We start from the raw sequence: 24,963 nt of genomic DNA on the forward strand, positions 1-24,963 counted from the left end.
GTGACTGGTTACTGCCACAAGGGATCACCAACATGTTAGCTTCTGTGGCCAAAGCTTATCACCTACATCCAGGGCTGTTTATGCGCCTCATCTCCACCCCTCTATTTCAGGGGCTCCCACCCCTTCCCCTAATCTCTCCCCTGCCAGGGGTTTCCATGGCCCCTCTTCCTACTACATCCAATATCCATGTCATCCTGGGATCTGCTCTGTGCATCCCTATTTGCCATGGCAGGGTCCCTCAACCCCCTCCCCCATCACCATCCCCTATTTCCCCCATCCATGTCAGCGGCTATGTGCACCCCCACCACACACAATTATTGCCTTCTGTTGGGGAGAGGCAGCTTCCAGCACATGACCACGTGAAACTCTCCCGGGAGCAGGACAAGAGGCACAGACGAGAGGTGGAATTGCATCTATGGAAGGAAAGAATAGCTGCCATCCCCCACTCATTTAGTCTACAGCCATTTACAGAGAGGGAAGACAGTGGGCCTCTGAGTCCCCCCATGGCTGGGGCTGAGCCTTACCCTTTGGCTTGGGGTTAGGAGCCAGCTGGGGCACTTCCCTGGTGGGAGGAGGATGCAGGAAGCTGAGACAGACAAGCTCCAAAGAAATGTCCTGTGCTCCAGAGCAAGAATTAAAGGTGACAAGGAGTCAAAACATTCTGCTGACTTTTGTGATTAAAAAAAAAATTTATTTTAAAATACAGCACCAAGACAGTGCAACATTTTCAAGCCATCCTTCCACTCGCAGCTCCCAGGCAGCGAACCGAAGAACAGACACCTGGTTAAGAAAGTGACCCACTAGCAAGCCTTTTACAAAGCCAGTTTCCTAGGAGGTCTCGCTCCCTCCCAGAACCCAGCTCTGGCACGAGCATGCCAGGTCCTGCTGTCCTGGCCATGCCCAGAATTGCCCCCACCCAAGAAGCAGCAGGTCAGTCGCTGAGCTAGTCCTACAAGATTGGCTCTGCCACAGTTCCACCAGCCATCCCACAACTCCGATTCTCCTCCCCCATCCTGTGCCCATGGTGTCCAGTGCGGTTGAAAAGCTGCATTGCCACGTGTCCTGAGCAGCTGAGGCTGTCGAGAAGGAACATTAAATGGGGGGGACCTGGCTGGTTGTGGCAGCTGTTCCTCTGCATGTTGCGCAGCTCAGCCCCCTTGAGTTTTGCAGGTTTTTTATGTTTTTGGATCAGTACAAGATCGGGGCTCAAGACATTGCAAAAGGGTCTTGTAATGAAAGACCATCTCTCCCCTGAGCTGCAGGGGCGGATAGCTGCTGGAAGCATCCGATGGAAACCCATCCTCTACTGGCCAAGGTGCAGAAGTGCACCCTCCCGCAAACCCCACATGAAATTAGCCACAGTACACAGGTCGCACCCTCGGCCTCTCACTGCACAGCGAGCAAGGCACCCACTGTGCCAAGGAGTGGGGAGACCCAGAGCCCAGTCCCCTCCCCTACTCAAACAGCAGAATGGCTGCAGTCAAGCTGCAGTTTGACCCACGAAGCGTGCATCGGACAAAACCCAGAGCTTGCTGCTGGCACTCCTTTGCAGGCACCTCCTTCCCTTTCGCAGCTTGAGCCTCAAAAGGGAACATGCAGCCCCTGCTGAGGGGACACCCTGCCACTGGGTGGGGAGTGGGCAGTCAGCCAGCAAAGGCAACAGCTTTGTCGTGCAGCAACCCACTCCTAGCACAGTGACTGCCAGTTCCCCCTGCAGGGAGAGATGCAAAGTCATAGAAGATGCCTTGTGCAAATGGAAAGACGGTGCGCCGGGCGGTGGTTCCTGCTACGTTTTTCCATCCACGGGTGGAATAAATTTAATTATGCGCACCCAGGCGTGTGGATGCACACCAGCAATAGAAACACGCTGCTGACCCTGGTGCTCTGCTAATCAGCTAGGCTGCATCTGAACCTCTCTTAGGTGGCTGCCCAAGAGCTCAGCTTACAGGGAACACTACTGCAGGCCAGGGAAAGCAGGACCTTCTGGCTGGGGTCAACGCCAGGGGCATCATGGAAACCCAGCCTCTGCTAGCTAGCACAACGGAGGAGGAGGGAACAAACGGGCCAAACCAGTAGGGAAAAACATCAACCTTATTACTAGTGGGTTGGGTAGGACTCCACTGGCTTCCTGGATGAATCCGGCCTCGGAAGGAGACAGGAAGAGTAGACCATCAAGGGAAACACAACCAGCCTTTTCCACCCCTTTTCTTCCCCCTGCCTCGCTCACACCCACGGTCCCTCCCCTGCCCTGACGACACACAGTGCAGAAGCCAGCCTCTGGCCAGTACCACGCAGGAGCTCAGACCAGATGATTCCAATGGTTTCTTCTGGCCTTCACATCAGCAGGAAGTAGAAGCAAGTGAAAGGTCAGGCCAAAGGGCACATCTAACACCAGAGGTCAGGAAACAACACAGGAACTTCAGCACCCCAGTATGAAGTTAAGCGCTGCCCTCCTGTCAGTCTATGGGAACCGTGGCCCAGAGCAACGCTGCCTGCGTGAGATCCCACAGCGAGCCAGCAGCAGAGCTCAGACCAGGCCTAGACTCCAAGTCACATGCTCTAACAGACGGAACTGCACAGCCTGGCAGATGGGATGAGAACAGGGGACGCGCCAAACTAAGGCTGGGCTGGGAAAGGGGAATTGGAGGGCAGAGATCTATTTCTTTGGAGCAAACTTCCCCTGGGCGTAGTCCTGCATCTATAGGCCACTGAGTCCTCCAAACTCCTGGGCACTAGTAATGTCCAATTTAAGCCTAAGCCACATGTCGATCTTCTGCCAAAAGGATCAATTTCAGATGGAAAGGTGCCACCTCTGGTTACACCTGTGTAGCAAGGGCCTTTGAGACAAGCAGGTCCAATTTCAGCTTTCCCCCTGTCACTGGAGGGCCAGGACCAGAGGACCTGGCTTAGCATACGAGGCTGCACGGATTTTTTTTTTTTTTTTAAGACAGGAAGGATCAACCCCTTTCCCTCCAGCCGAAATCTGCAGAGCACAAAGAACCACTTTCCATCACACACCCCCACCTCCTCCAAAACCACGAAGCACCAGCTCATCACGCTCACTGCCCAGCTGGTGTCTCATCGCCCAGTCAAGTCGTGGCTCTGAATCACTCTACAGAAAGGGCACTAAAAAAGCAAGCTATTTTCTTCCCTTAAAAGCAGCGGCCGCGTTTTGACTGCCTGGCAATCTATTTATGTAACTCCAGCTCCAGTGAAGATGCTGTAGAAATGTCACGCGCACACTGAATAAAGTTATTCCCTCCTGAAAGAAAAGAAATCATCTTACCATGCTATAAACAACACGCCAGGAGAATACCCACTTTGCATAGAATCTGGTGAGCCCAGACTGAAACCTGCATCTTCCCATTGCTCTTGGCTGAGACAAATCTTGATTACACTAGGAGCAGGGACTCCGTCTTTCCCATACGGCACCCACCCTCCAGTTTAACTGGGAGCCATCCCCCCCCTGCTTCCTATTAGCAATACAAAAGGAGCACAGAACCCCAGGGCATTGCCAGGCTGCCATGGCAGCTCCGTGCAGCACAAGCGGTGCCTCCTCAGAGGCCTTCCCCCTATGCACAAAGAGCACATCTGGGGGTGGGGGCAGCATAGCCCCCTCCCAGAAACCCACTCACCCCCTTCCCTATGCCCCGACAGGCCCTGTCCACAGAAGGGAACATGCACCAGACAGCCACTGCCTGAGTTAACGCAGGGTCCTTCCTGAGCCACTTGGGCCTCAGAGCAGCCCTCAGGTTTCCACTCACTTCCTGAGGCCAGAGACAGGCCTCCTCTCAGGCGCTGTCTACACTACACAAAGCCAGCCTAACAGGGTCACCCAACCCTGCCCGAAGTTATTCCAAACCCCTGCCTGCCTCCCTACAGGAGAGGAGCATTGGGGATCCCAGCACGACCTGGTGCAGTGCAGCTAAGGCAGGAATCAGGATAGCTCCTGGTCACGACTGCACACGGGGGCAGAGAGGCCCACTGCCAGGGACAGCCCTGCAACGGCTTAGCACGGGAAGGACTGCCCCAGCCTCACCGGCTTCATGCCTCAGCTGGACTTTCCTCCAACGTCCACTCAGCACCTTGTCTGAGCGGCCCCAGGAGCCAGCAAGCCTGTCCCACGAGGTCATTTAGTTGTTTATACATCATCTGGCTTGTCACCAGGTCATTAACTGACCATTTCAGCCACGCTCCATCCACTCAGCCACTTTGTAAGCTGCTCCCTCCCAGCCCTGTCCCTGTCCTGGGGAATATCCACACAGCAACCACTCTGCATGGAGCAGCTGGTGGAAAACATCTGGCTCCTGGATCGCCGGCCAGGAAAGTGGAAGAGTGACTGGCGGCCTGTCAGGTTGCGAGCTGCAAAGTGTGGCCTGACGGGCCCAGGCAGGGAAGACCACTAAGTCCCATTGCACAACACCAACGTGAGAAGCGGCCCGCTGGCCAATGAGCTGTATTTCAGTGTATTCCATGCCAGCGGCCTGGGGCTCACCACCACAGGAGGCAGCTGTGGTGGGCAGAGCAGGGCTCCTGCAGGTGTCTGGTACCTCTTCCCACCAGCTCAGAGCCATATCATGCCCTGGTGCCCTGAGACGGTCCAGCCAGAGCTCTGGTGCTGGACTCCCGACTGCTGTGAGACAGGCCTCGCTCCTGGCAAGCCGCCAGCTCCTTTGAGACCCAGGGGCCATGTGGAATATGACAATGGGGCCCAGGAGTCTGACCCCGGCCATGCCAAGGCGAGACGCTCCCAGCAGACCCACGGCAGACATGTTTCTGAAGAGCTCCAGGGGAGAGGTTCTCTCCACAGCAGCGTGGGGTCGAGGGGGAATTTGCGCCTTGATTTAAAGTGTGTCTGGAAGTTGATGCTCGAGAAAAGCAAGGGGCTGGAGCACAGGTGCTGTAACAGGGGGTGCAGGGGAGCTGCAGCACCCTCAGGCTTGAAGTGGTTTCCCTTATACACAGGGTACACAGTTTGGTACAACACCTCTCAGCACATTCCCCCCTCACCTCCCACAGTATAAAAAGTGTTCCAGCACCACTGGACTGGAGCCACCGATCCCCAGAACAGAAGCAGCCTGGGCCTCAGCAGGACAAGCAACCCCTGCCCTGCCCCAAGCCCCTTTCCCTGGCCAGCTCCTTCCTGGGTCTAACACACCGCGTGTTACATGAGTTGCCTGAACCCCAACAAACTCGCTCCACCAAGGCCAAGCCGGCTTTGTGGGGAAAGCTGATATTCAGCCTGGTGGTCAGCGGTGCTGGACATGGCCACAAGCAGCGAGCCCGGCCAATCCCCATGCCATGCCGAGCAGCCACAGCTATGAAATCAGCCTTGCCCACCACACCGTGGGGCGGCTCTGTCTCTCCCCAGTCATCGGACCACACAAGACAGCTCAGGCAATAAACTCATGGCCTTCAGAGCTTCTGCCCCACAGTCGACTCAGGCCCTCCTACGGCCCTACCCTTCCTCGGGGTTGCCTCTACACCAGGCACTGACACTAGCCCAGAGAGGTGCGAGAGATGTGAGATGTCCTCTCCCCCAAGCTGTGCAGCGAAGCCGACCAAATCCTGACCCAGCCAGCACCAGGCCTAAGGCCCAGTTCATCTGGGGGCCCAGCTACCGCCTCTTGGGAAAGCAGATCGCCTCTGAGGCGCCCAGCTGCACCTTGGTGACTTCAGTGCAATGACTTGCTCCAGGCTCCTGCCTCCTTCGCTGAGGCAGGCTGCTAGGTAACCGTGGTGACCAGCGCCACTCAGACTGCTGTACTGAGGTGCTCGCCCTCACGCAGCTCTGGGGCAGGCCTGCGCTCCACGGAGCCAAGGCACTTGGGCCTATGCAGCGACCAGTGACTTTTGGGTGCCTCATCTGAGCCACCTCAAAGGGGTCTTTAAAGTGCAGAGCACTCGCTGGGAGAAGAAAAACACAAGTTGTCCCACCTTCAGGGGAGCAGGAAAGGCCTCCCATCACCAGAGCCCTACTGCAGGCCCTGAGCTTCCCCACTACAGCTGCTTGCAGCAGGGTTCCAGCAGCAATATGCTGCTCGGACCAACGTTCAAGCCGCACCCTGTTCCAAACGGCTGGTAGAGCGTCCGTTGCCCTCCCACGCCCCCCAAAGGGCAGTGTAGCTCCCAGTGACATGCCCACCCCCCAGTTCCACAGCTTGAAAAACATTCTGTCCATAAATAGAGTCCTGCCTAAAAAGCCCGGCTACGCCTCTCGCAGAGCAGGGGCTGGGCTGAGTCACTCAGAATGCACACATCCCTCCAGGTCCCCATTTGAGCCCGGGGCTTGTCAGTCTGTCTTCACTGGCCCGCCACCCACAGCTTGCCAAGGCCTCTGAAGGTTGCAGCCGGAGCAGATCAGTCCATATAAATAAATATTTACGCTGTGGTTCAGAATTCCTCTCTGGGGGCTGGAGACAGGCGTGGGAATCTTTCAGGGGAGCAGGTTCTGGTTTCTGGGCGGGTAGGGGAAGTGGGAGAGGCAGGGGGCTCAGCCAACAGCCGTCTCCTCCCTGAGCAGCCTTCAGTCCCAAGAGCGAAGCAGTCCTGGCCTCTGGGACGGCAGACATAACTGGCCTGGTTTAAGCTGCCTTTGGCGAGTGGTCCCCAAGGTGCCAGCTGGAAGCTCCCTGGGGAAGTGTCAGTGCAACAGCACCTGAGGGCAGAGCAGAGAGGAGCCAAGGGCCTCCATTTACCCCATAGCATCTCCAGGGCGTAACAGCCCTGCAGAAGTCAAGCCAGGGGCTCTGGAGAGAAGCCATGGCCCCCCGCCATGGGGGAATCTACCCAGGGAGGGGCTGGCAGCAGTCGGGGCAAGGACACAGCTACCCCCTCAACTGCCAAGGAGGTGCAGCCCAGCCCCCCCAGGGCATGACACCACACAGGCAGGAGATGCCACAAAGCCAGGAGGGGAGGGGCTGCTGCTCAAAGATACCCAGAACATGGAGCAGAGGGGGCTGGTGGACAGAACCCCATGAGGGAGGAGCAGCCGGTGCCCTCACCCCACAGATCCATGGACAGCCTTGACACTTGGCCCTCCTGCTGGCTTCCTGGGCTAGGCGACACCTTATGGGGTACATGCCACTGGCTCCCCGCCCGGAGCAGCACCAGGCCTACAGGAACTCGGCTGGGCTGGGGGCAGGGCTGGCGACGGGGCTCCCTGCCTGGCTGCCGGGTGCTGAGTTGCTGGGGGAGATGCTGGGGCAGCCAGGGCGCCTGACCATGGAGGGCTGGAAGGCGGGGTGGCGGCGGGCGTGCTTAGTGAGGTGGTCGCTGCGCATGAAGCGCTTCTCGCAGAGGGGGCAGGCGAACTTCTTCTCCCCGGTGTGGGTGCGGTAGTGCCGGGCCAGCTCGTCCGAGCGTGCAAACTTCTTGGAGCAGTCGGGCCAGGTGCACGGGAACGGCCTCTCACCTGCGAGGAGGGGAAGAGGGTGAGACACAGCAAGGAGCCAGTGGGAAACCCCTCTGTACCCCCAACCCCAACCCCTTTGGCTCCCCCCAGACCATTCCCATGTCCCCTCTCCAGACAGATCTCCTGCTCCAACAGCACAGGCGTTTAACCTTTCAGCTCAAGGAGAATCACCACTAGCTGTTCACCATTATAGGGCCTCTGACACACAGCAAGGCAATTCCATTTTCACCCAGTGGAGGGCAGTGTTACACACCCCAGTCCAATGCAGTGTTGGACACACCACCCAAGCGAACTGTGAGGGGTTCCCAGGTCATGGAGATGTGGATGACAAGAGCTCAATGAGTCCAGTCCCTTGACAGGCCCCTCACGGACTGAGCTCACAACCCTGGGTTTACAAGGCCAATGCTCAAACCACTAGGCTATACTCCCCTCTCTCAACAAACCCTGAGCATTTGCTCCAGCCAAGGGCAGTAGACTTGGCAATCCAACCAGGAGATTTCCAGTAGCACTGAATGAGCACCATGCCCCTGGACTGATCTGGGGCCAGGCTCAGAGCAAGCCGAGCACGGAAGCACTCTGGGAGGAGGATGCAAAGAGGAAGGGAAAGTCAATCATTAATTTCAGCTCCTGCCCCTCCAGCCCTTTGCAAGGCCAAGCCCACATGCCCCAGCTAAGTGGCAGCGCAGTATTTAAAACTCATGACCCGGGGTCTGCAGCCAAAATAGAAGAGCCATTTTTTCCAGTTATAAAATCAATCCTTCCCAAGCTGCAGTGCGGGTGAATACATGACCGTCCTTAAGAAGTAACGTCCAAGCGGACTTTTGGAACAGCACACGCACAAGGGCTGCACCAGTTAGAACATTTAAGTTACTTTCACCCCTGGATTGAGGACAAGGAAAATACTGCGCCTGGGGACAGGCTCTTAAGCAGGAAGGAGCAATGTTCACATCAACCCCACCATGCCCCCTTCCCAAGCTTTACCCCAATCAGCACCAAGCCCACCCCCCATTTCCAGGCTTCACCCGCCTCAGCCCTCGGCCACACAACCCGTCCTGCTATCCCGCTTCCCATGGCCCCAGATTTAACCCCTCAGCCCCAAGCCTGCCCCCACCCTCCAGCCGCACACAGGCGGCTCCCCGCCTTTCTTGAGGAACATCTCATACAGCTTGACCTGTGAGTACCTGTTGCATTGGGCTGCGCGCTCACGCTTGGCCAGCCCGAGATGGCACCACTTGCCCAGCTCCGTGCGCTGCTGCTGCTCCTCTGCAGCCACCACCTCCTCCCATCTCCACCTGCTCAGCGGGGCTGTGCAGCTCCAGACTCGGCCGCCCCCCTCCCCAGCTCTCCTGTGGGCTTAGCACTTCCCCCACCTGCAGCGGGGGGCGGCTCCCTGCTCTGCCACCGCTGAAACAGTGGAACTAAATTGAATTGGTTGAATGGCCAGAAGGCTCCTGCCTGCCGCCCGGCCGGCCATTAAACCAATTAAATGTAGTTCTACTGTTTCAGAGGCAGCAGGGCAGGCGGCCAAGAGGAATCAGTGGCAGCAGCACCTGGGGTCACAAACACCTCCTTAAGAGCCGCACGTAGCTCCGGAGCCGCGGGTTGCTGACCCCTGCCCATGACACTGGCCACGTTTCCCTGGCTTTTTGGATGTTTCCGCCACGTGAGCCTTTTCCCCAGCAGGGTCAGAGCTTAGAGGAGGGCTGTAAGCAGAGTCACACGCCTTGCACTATTGGGGGAGTGTGAGCCCTTGCACCGTTCTGCAGCACACCTGGTACAGTCAGGCTAGCAGAATCTCCTTTCTCTCCAGGAAGGGGCAGTTCAGTGTGCCCGGACCAGAACATTTCACAGCCACCTCCCCAGCTGCAGGCTGTGACACCAGAGCAGGACGGGCATGTGCGTGCACACGCGCCACAAGACGAGAGGAGAGCTGGGAAGATGCCAGCCCTGGGAACTAGAATAGCACAGACGACAGGTTCGGCCGAGGGCTCTGTGCCCTCCCAGCCTCTGGGGATTGTTTTCTGGTTCTAATCTGCCCCCATCTGCCTAATCCCAACACAAAGCAAAGGACCTGAGCGCAAATTAAAATACACAAACCCCGGGAAGATGGAGGGAAAATGAAACCTCAGATTAAGATGTTGCCTCCCCCCACGAATCTAACTGAGACGCTGGACACTGGGCTTCCAGCCTCGGCTGCAGGCTGCTGAGGCCCCAGTTGTCACACACTTGCCACCCGCTGCCTTGCTTGCTGCTCATCACATGCAGACTGCAGCCCATGTCTGGATGCCTGAGATGAAGGAAGTGTCACTACGAGAGACACAGGGGCCACGCCCCAGGGCACAGTCTGAGAACACTCCAGGGTGTCCTCCCATCGGGCTCTGTTTCAGATTAAGGAAGGCTCCGGCAATCACTAGTGTGACAGCATCATTACCAGATCAGTCATTCCAACACAATCCACCACCTGCATCTGTCCTTCCTGCCGGTTTACTCCACCCAGCTCCTTGACCCCCAGCCTAAACCCAGCCTGCCTGATATCAGCAGGCTACACCATTCCAAAGGACTCTCCTGCCCGTTCCCAAAAGAGCAGAAAAAATATCTGTTTGCTGCCTTGTCAGAATACACTGAGGGCCTTTTTTACTGGCACTTGCTCAGAGAAAGATTTCGCTGTAAGTTCCTCCACCCTTTGAGGCCCGTCCGCTTGGACTGTCAACTGAAGCACCTGCAGCTACAGGCACAGAGGCAGAGGACCAGGGCCAAGCTAAACTTCCTTCCTTCCCCCACCCCCCACAGGTGACCCAGGCAGACTGCAGGGCAACTGCCAAGCTGGTTCAGACCAAGGAAGTATCTAGGCCAGCACCCAGTCTCGAAGATGGTGGTGCTAGCCACTGCTTACTGGGAGAAGCAATGGGGTAACCTGGCCCCAGATGTCTCCTAACCCCTATGGTTTGAGGCCAATTCATGCCCTAAGTTGGGCTCACCTCCCCCTAAAATTCATATCTTTTAACTGCACTGCAGAGGTGGAAAAAGTACCCCCACCCCAAAAGTTACTTGAGTAAAAGTGCAGCTGATTGCAGGGTGAGGGTGAATTTAAGTGCAAGTCACAGTGTCCCTCTGGAACTACACAAGTAAAAGTGCACACGCCCATGCATGCACAAGCACAAGCACACACTCATTACTGCTTTTTTGTACTTAAGTATCCAGAAGAGTAGACATGCAGCTGCTTTCACAAGTAACTTTCTCGGTACTTTTTCTACCTCTGCAGCACTGTTGAACTCTGGATGGCCTCTTCCAAATCCTGCAAAATTCTTGAACCCATGTGGCAAGGAGTTCCACAGGCTAGAAAGAAGATACTTCACCCATCTGCCAACATTCCACTGCTGGGATGGCAGAACATCCAAGTGTTACTGTCAGCATCGATTTGGGGCGACCAGCCTCCCACCTCCCCCCAGCTCACAGCTTCAACCTTAGCAAGCAACCGTCTTCCCACCCCTCCGCTTGCAACTTCGAGACACTTAAACCACATCAGCCTCACTGCTCTGTGGAGCTCATACACTGGACACTTTCCCCTGACTGCACACTCACCAGCTGGCATGGTCCCATGCAGCCGTTTTCTGATGGGAATAAACAATCCCCGTCGCTGGCCACAAATAGCTTCTCCTGACTGCGTAAGCCCAGGGTGAAAGATCTAACCAAGGAAAGGAGTTGGAAGCAGCTCTGCTTTCCCAGCCCCGGCACGAGTCACAGCCCAAGCTTGGCAGAGGAGCGGGGGATGTTCCAGGACCCTTCCAAGGTGAAATGAAATCAAAGCCTTTGCTTATTCCTGTAGCCCCAGATGCTGCAAAAAACTCCTGGAAGGCTTAACTGGGCTCCCCTGGACACCAGTAGGGCTGCTCACATTGTCACACTAAACCCATGTCAGAGCAGCTACACCTAAGAGCAATGACGGATCCTGTGCCATCACTGATCTCGATTTCCCAGCTAGCTGGTGGTGTTGCCAGCTGCCACTGCACTGCTCATCAGGGTGACTGTGTGTTCCATGTTGGCCCAGGCAGCCCACCCCCAGAGTTCCAAACTTTTAGCCAAAACTGCGCTTTTGTCCTGTTTATTGCGACCAGCAGATCATCAGCTGGCAAAGCCAACAGGCAGATGCCCAGCTTTGCTGAGTAAGGTGAAGCTATGGGGGCCGGAGGAACGTTCAGGGTAGAGGGCTGCCCCCCGGGGAGGGGCCTGCCCCCCACAGTTTTCACTCTGGGAAATATGCTCACCCCAGCCAGGCCCCATGGCAGGAGGTGCCCCTCCCACTCCACAGAAGGAGAAGACCCCCTGCCCTGCCTGTGGTTGGGGTTTAGTAACCCCACCACAGAGGATGACGAATGAAGGCCTTGAAAGCCTCTTGGCTTTTCTGTATTCCCAGGTTCACACCCCTGCACAAGCCACTGACCACTTTCACACTGCCCTTCTCGAGGCTCAGCCCCTTTGTCTCCTGCTGTAAAGCCCGTCTCCTCCAATTCGGCTCTGCACAAAGGATACGGGCGAGGCGGTAGCAGTATTCCCAAGTTTTACACCTGGCTCTACCACCAACTCCTGGGGTGACCAGGGAAACTCACAGACCTCCTGTGCCTCAGTTTCCCCATCTGTAAACATCCCCTGTGCTTTGGAAACCTTTGCTCCCAACCATGCTCTGGAGCTCCCAGCAGCCCAATGGTTAAGGTGTTTGGCTGTTCTGCACCCACCATGATTGCAGCGGGTCTGCCTGCGCTTACACTGCTGCAGAGCCGGGGTGCTCGCTGCAATGACAGGACGGGATTTCCTACCACCTTCCTCCGTGGGAAGCAAAAGCCAGGAGCCGGGGCAGCACGAGAACCCTTCCATCTCCCCAGCACTGCCTATGTCGAGCATCAGGCTGGCCCCGCTGTGCCTCTCAGGGGGAGGGATTTTCACTCAGGGACACCTAGCTATGCCAATGTACGGTGTCGGTGCAGGCTGGGTCTGAGGTACTAAGCAGGGCCCCTGGACATCGCCTCCCCAGTGCTAGCTGCACCAAAGCTGCCCACGCCCCCCGGCACACAGACACATGCCCGCTGCCCACCCAGCCCTGCCCACGCCTCCCAGCAGTGCCCAATTTCAGCTGCTTCAGCTGTTCTGCCCTGAACTGCAATGGCCCAGAGGCAGGAGTGGGGGATGGGAGCCCACACTTCAGGCCCCTGACTTTACAGCCCAACCCTCTCTCCCAGGGGAGCCAGCAGCATCAAGCAAGAGGCCCCAGAGCCACCCCATCGCTCCACATAAGCATCAAAAGCTCCTCAGGTCAGGTGTAACCTCCTGCCCCCTCCAGCCACAGCGGGCTGCCTGCAGGATACCATGGCCAGCGGTGGGGGGGAACAGCTCTGGCTGAGACTGCCAGCGGGCTGCGGCTCCAGGGGGCACAGGTCAGGGCAGTGGCCCAGACAGCAGAGGGGGTTGGTCTCCTGCTCCCTGGCAGGGCTGGGCCTGAGAGATTTTACAACCTGCCTCCCATGCAAGCGGCTGCATCTGAGCAGAGCTACTCAGCTCCCTGGCCCCTCTCAGGGTATCCAGCATGGACAGGACATGCCCACAGCCCCTTCTCAGCAAGGCCCTGAGCTGCACCTCGGCCCTCTTCGCGCCCGGAGGGGGGGCAGTAGCCTTGTCGGCTGCTAACGGGGACCCAGGCCCCGAGTCGTGGCTCCCTGCCTCGAGTGCACTCCCAGCCTGCCTCTGCTGCCGTGTGAGCCAAGCTGCCCACAATTTACCAAGCAAGACAGGGAGTTGCTGGTTGACTAAGGCAATGGAGTCATTTCAAGGAAGGGGCCCCGGTGAGGGGCAGTGAGGAGGCCCTAACTTTTGAATTTCGGCGGGGTGGGGGGCGTGGCTGAGACCAAGCCCACCGGACTGAGTCAATGCAACGCTCCCTGCTGGGAAGAACTGCGCACCCTCCCTTCCCCGCAGCTCTCGGGGGCTGGAGAGAGGCAGACGCAGGCAGCATGGGGCCTGCCCCATGACTCATCCTGCCAGTCCAGCTCAGTGTGGTTTGGGTGCAGGGGCTGGGAAACCCTTTGTCTTGGAGCAAAAACAAACATTAAAATCAGGAACAAAAAGGCTCACGCCAGGCCCTGCAGCCGCAGGCTGACATCACAGCTCAGGCTGATGCTCTCTAGCGAGTGGGACGGGGAGAACCAGACTCCACCAAGGGCCCAGCTCTGGGTCCCTGCTCCAGGGGAGAGGCAGTGGCAGAGGTCCCCGCCTGGCAGCTGACGAAACACAGCTAGCTCCTGGCAGGGGATTTGCAGGTGCGGGGTGGGGTCAGGGGAAGGCTGTGCCAGCAGCGGCCTTGGGAAGCCCAGGGTTTAACATGGCACACACGCCACTCCCTCTCCCCCAAGCAGCGCTCTGGAAGACAGGCACGTGGGCTCCAGCAGCCGTGTGCAGACAGCAGCAGGGATCTCACGCACCATCTGTGCTGCCAGGGCTAAGCGAGATCAGTCACAGCAGCGGGGTGAGCCGAGGACAGCAGCTCCGCCGGCACTGGCTCTGCAGCACAGCTGGCCTCCCTCCCCCGCACTGCCATTCAGCGGGTCAAGGCCTGCTCCACACCCTGCTACACCCCCCGGGCCATGGAAACGCTAGTGCCCCCTGCAGCAGAGTGTGGCTGTGGGGGCAGAAGCGCTACTGGGGTTTGGCAGAGGGAGTAGAAAATCCCAGGCAGCACCTGCGCAGCTCTGTTTGCCTGCCAGGCAGAGGGCTGGGAGCGAGAACTCCTCCATTCCCTTCCCAGCTCCACCACTGACTCAGCCTGATCTCCGGTGAGTCACCCAACCGCCGTGTGCTTCAGGCTGCAGCTGTGGAAGCCTCAAGCAACAAACAAAGTGTTCAGAAGAGGGGGTAGCATGGCCTAGTGGGCAGAGCACAGGGCTGGGACCCCAGAGACATGGAACAAATGCAAAGGCTTCCTGCTAGATGGTCTGTGCTCTTCCACACTAAGTTCTTGTCAGTGTGGAGGACGGGCTCCTGTAAGGCTGAGGGGGGAGCACAGAAGGCCAGTGCCACCAGGGCCCTACCCGAAGCGAGGCTTTAGCACAGAGCCAGCTCTGACATTCACCTGTGTAAAGTCAGACCAGGCCTCAGGAGCCGCCTCCTGCCACCATGTGGCCAGGCCTAGGCTGCCCCGCCCGTTGCCCTCTGCAAAGGCTCAATTCACTCTCCCAGCCTTGGAAAGGGCAGCGAGCCACTGAGGAAATGGGGTTTCTCTCCTGGGACTCCCTCAGTTGTTTCCCCAGCAGCCTGGCTCCTGCCCCACTTTCCCACCACCCTCTTTCCCCAGGGACCAATGCCCGCCCTCCTCCCCGCCCCCCCCCCCCCCCCCGGCCTTCCCAGCACAGGCTCAGGTTACAAAAACTCACTGGGTCTCCTTTGTAGAGGGGAGCTGGGGGGCGGGGCAGAAGCTTCATTAGCACACCCCTGCCCAGCACCAAAGCTCCTAACACCTCTATTTCAAACCATGCTGCCCGAGCCCAGCCATCCCACCACAATGGGGCCCGTTATCTTCCAACTAGGCAACAGCAGGCCCTGCAGCTCAGCGCCCAGCACACATTGCCACGGCCCTGAAGCCGCCTGCATCTCCCCTGGCACCCAACAGCCAGACAAGCAAAGCCCCCCCGGACGCCAGTGTGGGGTCAGTGAGACCCTCCCAGTCTGCCCCAGCACAAAACCCCCATGAGGCACAGCCAGTCAACAGGGGGGGAATGGCCCTCTCCCAGGGAACTGCCGCCACCCCTTGCTGACCATGGGAGGGAAAGTGGCACATGCCACAGGGGCATCTCAGGCAAGGCAGGGCCATTTGGGACCAGGTCTGGAACTGGGGATGCTTGACCACAGGCTGAAACCCTGGACTGTTTCCAGAGCACTGACGTTGCCCACTGACCTCAGCCAGAGCTGCCGAGCACTCAGAACCCAGCCCAGCAGGCCCCTTGGCTCTGCCTTCCACAAGATCTGGGTTACCTGCTCCCGTGGGTCATAAGAGCCAAGTCAGGCACCCAGTTGCCACAATTTTAGCAAGTGTGGCCTGAGCATGGCGCAGGCTGCCAGAACACTGGCTCTGCCCACTCCTCTCACCCCATCTTACAGCCCAACGGAGGAAGAATCTGGCAAATTAGCAACCAGCAAAAGATTACTGCAGGTGTCCACGGCAGAGTCACTGGAGCAATCCTCACACTGCACGGCAGGGGTGAAGTCGGTGGTTCACACTGCCATGGGCATTCAGTGAGCATGCACAAGGAGTGGATGTACACGAAAGGAGCAAGCCACTCCACAAGGAGGACGAAGAGCAAACAATCAGGAAAACCAGGCAGAACTGCCCAATCTGGGAGGTTCGAAGCCTCAAAGGCCTTTCAGTAACCACATTCATGGGGCCTGGACGACACTAGCACTGTGGATGTGACTGACCCTAGGAACTGCAGCAATAGCCCAATGGTGGGCCACTGTGGCTCTGGGGATGAGCTGGTGGGTTTCCCTTTTGACCCATCACTGGCTCATGGGCAGCACCCCCAGCCAGAGAGCCCACCACCACAAGATCCACCCAAGGCGAGGGGAGTGCCTGGGGCTAGTTAGGAGGTGACCTGCACAGGTCCTAGTGCCCTTCTGGCTGCCCATTTCAGGGTACCAGCTCCAGGCCCCCTTCCAAACAGCCAGTTCATGGCCAGATTCCCTGCACCAGCTGACATTCAAATTCTCAAGCGCTCAGAATCCACAACTGAGACCACATTTACAAAGGGCTTCACCCCCATCACACGGGGCCAGAGCAGGGCTCCGGGATGCCAGGAGCTGCACAAATATAAGAGAGGTCTGAAATCAGCCTGTTCTGGCTGTAGCTGGGCACACAGAACCTTCCCTCCCCTGACTTCTTGCCCCAGCTGCTGGGAGGGAGCTGGCACAGGGGCAGAGTTCCCTGTAAGCTGAGCATTTTGGTGGTGACTCAGGAGAGATTCAAATACCACCCAGCTGATCAGAAGCGCACCCGCAGTCACCAGCATGTTTCTAGGGGTGGTGCACATCTACACATGCCTTGGTGCAAATAAAATTTATTCCCTCCATGCATGAAAAAAATTAGAGGGAAACCTGATGAGGGTGTTACATTCATGGCACTTCTGCTACTTGACTGCTACCTCAGCTTCCACCTCCACCCCAGGAATAACTCCAGTCTGCATCTCTAATATGGCTGCTTCTCCCAGCATTATCACCCCCCCGCCCCACCCCCAGCCTTGGCAACCTTCCGGACAGATCCCCCCAGCTCAGCAGCACCCTGCCAGTGTCTCTTCACTGCTGCTGCTTGGTAAACTATGGGTTGCACCCAAAGCACTGGACACAGCTGCCTGCAGACTGATGACGATCATGTTGCCTCAGGTCTGCATGAAAACTCTGGCCTCGTCTACCATAAAAGCTGTACCACTTGAACCACACCCACACGGTTGAAAATCAGATCACCGTACAGCAGGGCATCAGCGCATCTACATCAGGGCAACACCATCAGTGTAACTGCCCCAGGCAGGAGGAGGTCTGTCCTACAGAGGGACACACACGACTCCTGAGGTCCAGCACACACCCCTCCTCCATAACAGCGAGCCAAGACGGCAACCAGGAAGTTCCACGCTGACATCAAAAGGACAACCACATGCTCCCAGCAAAGCCGAACCAACCCCTCGGTCCCAGCAACATAACTGTCCACGCTACCATCGACCCAGGAAGGGCTCATGGCTCACGTCCAGGCAGCAGTTCCCAATGCCTGCGGTCACATGGTGAAGAAAACCAGACATAACAGATCCTCACGGGAGCACCAGACTTCGCCTAGGCACAGCGCCTCCAGGCTGGGCAGACACACTGCAGGCCCCCTCCTGACCACCCACAGCCCAGTGTGGCACCACCAACTCACCACGGAGTTTGGCTCTCCATGTAACCCCAAACCTTCACCGCCTCTGGGCTGGGGGCAGTCAACAGCCAATCACACTTCTCGAGACCAAAGAGAAATCCTGGATCAAACGTTCCTTAATGCCAGGTTGTAAGATGCCAAACACCCACAATGGGCCAGTATTTATCATCCTAACAATGAGCCACCCCCTACGATAGAGGTCACCATAGTATGAGCTTAACACAGCAAAGGGGCCAGTCAGAGAGCCCAGCATAGGCAGGGTGGGAGGAAGCTCTCCAGAGACTGCATTAGCACAGCTCATGGCTGTGGAGGGTGCAAGGGGGGCAGGGCCATTCAGGCCAGACTGACCCAACAGACTTCTACCACCCTTCCCACATTGGTCACAGGTGCAACCTCTGACTCGGCCGTGCTGGCAGCAACCCCTAATGCAGACACTGTTACAGCAGCAAAAGCAGTTTTACCAGGCTAGCCTATGTCACTTGAGGGAGCACACGGCGTTGCTGACGTAAGCTGCCTCCACACTAAGCGCACATTGCTGGGGTAATCAATGGATAGGCTAGAGCAGGGCTTTTTTTCCCCGAAGGAATGCGCTGGAACAGAGTTCCAGCACCTTTACTTCATGATAACACCATAAAAATTTCACCACCAGTTCTACCACAGTGTGCGGACCTGGCAGGAACCCCCACCAACCTGCAGCAGACTGGGATGGGGAAGGAGCGTCTGCTGATTCCACAGCAACGTGGGGAAGAGGCAGGAGCCCCCACCATCCCACCAGTCCCACAGCAGCTTGGAGACACGGCTAAGAGCCTCTGCCACCCCACAGCAGCGTGGGGACCAGGGCAGGAGCCCCAGACAGTCCTGCAGCAGCGTGGGGACTGGGGTAGGAGCTCCTGTTGATCCTGAATCATAGAACACCGGAAGGGACCTCGAGAAGTCATCAAGTCCAGCCCCCTGCCCCAATGGCAGGACCAAGTACTATCTAAACCATCCCTGACAGACATCTATCTAACCTATTCTTAAATATCTCCAGCGATGGAGATTCCACAACCTCCCTTGGCAATATATTCCACTGTTTGACCACCCTGACAGTTAGGAACTTTTTCCTAATATCCAACCTAAACCTCCCTTGCTGCAGTTTAAGTCCATTGCCTCTTGTTCTATCCTCAGAGGCCAAGAACAACAAGTTTTCTCCTTCCTCCTTATGACTCCCTTATAGATACCTGAAAACTGCTATCATGTCTCCTCTCAATCTTCTCTTTTCCAAACTAAACAAGCCCAGTTCTTTCAACCTTTTTTCATAGGTCACATTCTCTAGACCTTTAATAATTCTTGTCGCTCTTCTCTGGACCCTCTCTAGTTTCTCCACATCTTTTTTGAACTGCGGTGCCCGGAACTGGACACAATACTCCAGCTGAGGCCTAACCAGCGCAGAGTAGAGCGGAAGAATGACTTCTCGTGTCTTGTTCACAACACACCTGGAAATGCATCCCAGAATCATGTTTGCTTTTTTTCCAACAGCATCACACTGTTGACTCATATTTAGCTTGTAGTTCACTATAATCCCTAAATCCCTTTCTGCTGTAGTTGTTCCTAGACAGACAGTCTCTCCCCAGTATGTGTGAAACTGACTGTTCCTTCCTAAGTGGAGCACTTTGCATTTGTCCTTATTAAACTTCATCCTGTTTACCTCAGACCATTTCTCCAATATATCCCAATCATTTTGAATTATGACCCTATCCTCCAAAGCTGTTGTAACCCCTCCCAACTTGGTATCATCTGCAAACTTAAACCTACTTTCTATGCCAATATCTAAATCATTGATGAAGACATTGAACAGAACAGGTCCTAACACAGACTCCTACGGAACCCCACTTTTCCAGCAGGATTGAGAACCATTAAGAACTACTCTCTGGGTACGGTTATCCAGCCAGTTATGCACCCACCTTATAGTAGCCTCATCTTAATTGTATTTGCCTAGTTTTTTTATACAAATATCATGAGAGACCGTATCAAATGCTTTACTAAAGTCTAGGTAGACCACATCTACCGCTTCTCCCCTATCCACAAGGCTCGTTATCCTATCAAAGAAAGCTATCAGATTAGTTTGACAAGATTTATTCTTTACAAACCCATGCTGGCTGTTTCCTATTACCTTACCACTTTCCAAGTGCTTGCAGATGATTTCTTTAATTACCTGCTCCATTATCTTTCCTGGCACTGAAGTTAAGCTGACTGGCCTGTAGTTTCCAGGGTTATTTTTATTCCCCTTTTTACAGATGGGCACTATATTTGCCCTTTTCCAGTCTTCTGGAATCTCTCCTGTCTCCCATGATTTTCCAAAGATGATAGATAAAGGCTCAGACACCTCCTGTATCAGCTCCTTGAGTATTCTATGGTGCATTTCATCAGGCCCTGGTGACTTGCAGACATCTAATTTTCCTAAGTGATTTTTAACTTGTTCTTTTTTTATTTCAACTTCTAACCCTACCCTTTCCCACTAGCATTCACTATGTTGGGCATTCCTTCATCAGACTTCTCAGTGAAGACCAAAACAAAGAAGTCATTAAGCATATCTGCCATTTCCAAGTTCCCTGTTACTGTTTCTCCCTCCTCACTGAGCAATGGCCCTACCCTGTCCCTGGTCCCCCTCTTGTTTCTAATATGTTTATAAAAAGCCTTCTTGTTTCCCTTTATGCCTGTAGCTAGTTTAAGCTCATTTTGTGCCTTAGCCTTTCCAATCTTTCTCCTGTATTCTTGTGTTGTTTGCCTATGTTCATCCTTTGTAATTTTTCCTTGTTTCCATTTTTTATACAATTCTTTTTTTATTTTGAGATCGTGAAAGATCTCCTGGTTAAGTCACGGCGGTCTTTTTCCATATTTTCTATCTTTCCTACACAGCAGGATAGCTTGCTTTTGGGCCCTTAATAATGTCGCTTTGAAAAACTGCCAACTCTCCTCAGCTGTTTTTCCCCTCAGTTTTGCTTCCCATGGGACCTCACCTACCAGCTCTCTGAGTTTACCAAAATCTGCCCTCCTGAAATTCATTATCTCTGTTTTGCTGTTTTCTGTTCTACACTTCCTTAGGATTGTGAACTCTATGATTTCATGATCACTTTCACCCAAGCTGCCTTCCACCTTCAAGTTCTCTACAATTCCTCCCTATTTGTTAAAATCAAATCTAGAACAGCTTCCCCCCAGTAGCTTTTTCAACCTTTTGGAATAAAAAATTGTCTCCAATACAATCCAAGAATTTACTGGATAGTCTGTGCCCTGCTGTATTAGTTTCCCAACATATATCTGGATAGCTGAAGTCCCCCATCACCACCAAATCTGGGGCCCTGCTTGACTTTGTTAGTTGTTTAAAAAAAGCCTCTTCCACCTGGCTAGGCGGCCTGTAGTAGACGCCTATCAGGACATCACCCTTGTTTTTTACCCCTCTTAGTCTAACCCAGAGACTCTCAACACATCCATCTCCACCTCAGTCCAAGTGTGTACTTTTTTAATATATAAGGCAACACCTCCCCTCTTTCTTCCCTGTCTATCCTTCCTAAGCAGGCTGTACCCTTCCATACCAAACATTCCAATCATGTGTATTATCCCACCAAGCAGCAGTGGGACTGGGGCATTAAAACTGAACACCCTAACCCCTATGAGGAATCATCAGACTTGAGCTCTGGCACCTTTTTTTTCTAGGAAAAAAAGCACTGTGCTACAGTATATATGCTATATGGCACGCAGGTACCGCTGTAGTGGCAGAGCCTGCTATGGATGCACTATGGTATATCTACTATACAGCACACAGGTACAGCTATACTGTCAGAGCTCGCTGTGGGTGTGCTACAGTATATATGATACACAGCACTCAGGTACGGCTGTACTGGCAGAGCTCACTGTGGGTGCACTACAGTACACACACACTATATACACACACTACCCAGCACGCGGGTATGCCCGTACTGGCAGAGCGTGCTAAGCAGAAATGTGGTCTGTCTCCCCAACAACCCAACTTAAGGCCCACTGAAGCAACCCTTAAGGTCAGTCTCAGCCCTGGCCCTGTTTGCCCCGGGACAGCCTCAAGGCTTACCAATAAGATCTCTTACCTATGCCACCCCCACACTGCCACCCTGCCCAATCAGCTACCACAAGGGTTGTGGGGATGGGAGGAGGAATTAATCACACTCCTTTCCTATCTCCTCTGGTAGGCCAGTGCCAATGCTCCACCCTCCTCACCTGGCACTGCTGAGCCCGTTCCAGGGGAGCAGCCCCCACACTCCATCGGGACAGAGAAGCAGGAAACCTGGCAGCTTCTGCCCTGTGCTGGGATTCCCCCGCTCTTCTATATTTGCCTCCTCCTCTCACCAGCTCCACCCCACACCCCCGCTCAGGCAGAGAGAGGCTATGCGAAGGCTACTAGCGAGCCCTGCCCGACCCACCCCACAGGCTCCCAGGGCAGTATCTGGGGGCAGCCCAGCCCCCCGGCCCACTTCCAAGACTCTAACGGTTTCAGCCCCCCAGAGCGGGGGCGGGAGGGCGCAGGCACCAGGGCCCGACGCGCACACACGTGCCTAGCGACTCCCCCACGCCCGCAGGCGGAGGAGGAAGCGTGTCACATCCCTGGCCACGCCCCCAACCAGCCCAAGCCCCGCCCTTCCCGGGGTGGGGGCGGCGGGTAACAGCCGGGGCTCCTGAGCCCCGCGGCCCTTCCGGGCGGCAGTGAAAGTATCCGAGGCCCCTGGAAATAAAGTGACGTTGTTCCTCCCGCGCCGCGGGCACAACTTCTGAGCGCTTCCCACGCCCTCCAGCCCAGAGAGGGGACATCACGGGGGAGCCTGAAGCGGGGTCACAGCCCCCGCGGGCGGGAGGGGGGTCAGCGCAAAGTAAAGCCGCCAGCTGAGAGAGCGGCTGGGGGGCTCCCACCTCTACGGGCGTGATATGGGGGGCTGGGGGGACCCCAGACAGGGAAGGGGGAGCAGGCCGAGCAGGGGCCCGGGGGCGGGGGAGAACAGGCGCAGCGAGGAAAGTGGAGTCGGAGACAGAGCGTGAGAGCCGGAGCTAGGGGCGGCGGAGAGCGTCGAAGGCGCTTGTGGGCGGTGTCCCCGCGCAAGGAGCGAGAGAGCGGGCGGGGCGGGGCGGGGCGGGGGAGGAGGCGGGGGCGGGGTCCCACGCCGGGAGGAGGGGGTGGGGTGGGGTGGGGGAGGAGGCGGGGGCGGGGTCCCACGCCGGGAGGAGGGGGTGGGGTGGGGTGGGGGGCGGCCTCACCTGTGTGCGTCCGCAGATGCGCCTTCAGGTGGGACGATTTGCCATAAACTTTGCAGCAGCCTTGGAAGGGGCAGCGGTGCCGCTTGCTCGGGGAGGGGAGGCCGGGCCCGGGGCCGGGCAGCGGGGCCCGTGGGGCTCCGCCACCCCCGTCGGACAGGGTGGTGTAGCAGCTCTCCAGGTCCCCACCCCCGGCAGACGAGGATGAGTTGCTGCTCTCCGAGTGTGCCGAGCCGGGCCGCGCTCTGCAGCCGGCCGCCGCCTGGGCTGCGCCCCGGAGTGTGTCCCGCACCTCTCGATCCTCACTGCTCGCGGGGTCCGGGCTGGGCAGGCTGGCGGCCGTGGGGGGGTGGATCAAAGCCCCGCTGGAGATGGACACCAGGCACTCGGCAGCGAGGTAATCCAGACAGGACATGGCTCACCCGGCGGGGTGACTGGGGGGACCCCGGAGCTGCTCCACGCGCCTTGCCCGGCTCTGGGGCGAGTTCCGCAGCCTTTGTGTCGCCGGGCGGCCGAGGAGGAGGTGGTGGCGGCAGCTAAGGCTCCAGTGGTCCCTGCTCCGCCTCCGTGCGCACCGAGTGGCTGCGCCGCGCCCTGGCGCACGGAGAGATGGGGACACCCTTCCCCGCCCTGCGGGGAACGCACGCACCGCCCGCCCCAGGGCGTGGGCAGCCAGGGGGGCGGACCTTCAGCACGGGGCTCCCGCCGGGCTCCGCCTCTTGGCCCGGTTGCCCGCACACGCCTGGGGGAAGGAAGGAGCGCGTGGGAGGACGCGATGGCCCCCCGGGGCGAACGGGGGGCGGTGACTGCTGCTAGCCCGCGCCAACTCGGCGTATCTAACAGGGTGGGGCTCCGTCCACTTCTCCCTTCTCCTCTCGTCCCGGCACCCCTGGCCTATCCGTGCTAGGCTTCCTCTGGCCTCTGCTACCCCGCACAGCCTCCGTTGCGCCCACCTCACACCAGCCAGTCTTGGGACGCTCACCCCGGAGCCCCCGCCCTCGGCTGCCTCCTCTTCTCTGGCCACCACGTGGAGCCAGCCGCGCCTCCAGCGCTCCACCCCTGCTGCCTTTGACTAGGCCCACAAGACACATTCCCGCTATAGGGTACCCAAGGGCCCACGAACTCTCCCCTGATATGCGCGCAACCCCCAGTGTTACCCAGGGTGTCCCACAGGCAGGGGTAGACTCCAGTATCACCCACCAACTCTAGGCCTGGAATGGGCAGGGCCAGGCTGCCAAGCGCCTGCTGAGACCTTGTCATCCCCACATGCTCACTAGGCCTGGACAGACACAACGTGCCACAGGCAACAGGGAGAAACACACACCCCACCCCACCCTGAGCAACTCACTGTTGCTACCAGACCAGAATCATTTTAGCCTAATCCCTCTAGCTGGGGAGGCCAAGGAGTGGTTCAGAAGGAGCTGAGGCAGGACTAGAACTGGATTCTTGCTGTCCCACACGGGAGAGACTCAGCTGAGATCAGGAGGGGAAGATAATACAAAACATAAGATCAAGCTTGTTCTGCTGGGATCCCCCTAAGTCAGCAGTAATTGAGGGATTGCCACATCTGTGGTTGTCCTTCCCTATTTGCCCTCCCCCTCCCCCAGAGCCAGGCACTCCCAGCCCCCCACCCACTGCTCCAAATAAATGCCCCCCCCGAGCTAGGCACACACACCCCCTTCTTCCCCACACACAGCAAGTCATCGAGGGCCACACAAGGGCCCGAGGAGGCAGGAACCCTGCTGTGGCTGCAGGAGCCACTACCATTGCAGCTGCCATGCATTTGTCCCACCAAGTGGTGGAGCGCTTGCACTGAGTGGGTGGAGGGCACTCACATGTGCAGCTCTAAGGAGCCACATTTAAAGGCTCCAAGAGCCGCATGCTGCTCCGGAGCTCATAATCACCACACTGTGGTGTCCCATTTGTCACATGTAGTGAACGTATGGGACACGGTGGCCCTGTGGGATGTTCTGCTATGCCCACAGGCAGAGGACTGAATTGAGGCAGACGCACGTCTCCAGGTGTCAGAATCTTGCCTACACACAGAGCTGACCTGGCACAGTTAAAGCAGCACACCACTATGCTGGTGCAGAAATGCTTCTGCCATTAGAGCTTATTCCAGTACAGGCTTGGAGATAAGCTATTTCTATGGTACTGGCATAACACACTAGGGGCGGGGTGGGCAATAATTTTTGAGGGGGGCCACAGCAAGAATTTAGAAAGTGATCAAAGCTCACACTCTTCCATTATATTAATGGAGGAGGGGTGGGGTCTGGGAAGGGAATGTGGGGTAAGGGACCAGGGTGCAGATGTGGGATCTGGGCAGGTGTTTGGATGAAGGAGTGGATTGTGA

General features: G+C 56.8%; 1 protein-coding gene across 1 annotated transcript; it reads right to left on the bottom strand.

Annotated features, from left to right (window-relative positions):
* Window positions 1-674: 674 nt before the first annotated feature.
* Window positions 675-23,196, bottom strand: KLF16 (KLF transcription factor 16). The gene is made up of 2 exons (XM_074978488.1): window positions 22,614-23,196; window positions 675-7,414 (listed from the first exon to the last, which is right to left on the bottom strand). The coding sequence occupies exons 1-2, from the start codon at window positions 23,023-23,025 to the stop codon at window positions 7,116-7,118; spliced, it is 711 nt and encodes a 236-aa protein (XP_074834589.1). The 5' UTR covers window positions 23,026-23,196; the 3' UTR covers window positions 675-7,115.
* Between the last annotated feature and the right edge of the window lie 1,767 nt (window positions 23,197-24,963).

The sequence above is a fragment of the Carettochelys insculpta genome, chromosome 27 (genome assembly GCF_033958435.1).
Source record: "Carettochelys insculpta isolate YL-2023 chromosome 27, ASM3395843v1, whole genome shotgun sequence".
NCBI classification, from domain to species: Eukaryota; Metazoa; Chordata; order Testudines; family Carettochelyidae; genus Carettochelys; species Carettochelys insculpta.

Coding starts and splice junctions, on each gene's coding strand:
- KLF16 (XM_074978488.1), bottom strand. CDS start 23,025: ATGTCCTGTCTGGATTACCTCGCTGCCGAGTGCCTGGTGTCCATCTCC. Junction 7,415..22,613: donor GCATCTGCGGACGCACACAG/GTGAGGCCGCCC, acceptor CCCTCCTCGCAG/GTGAGAGGCCGTTCCCGTGC.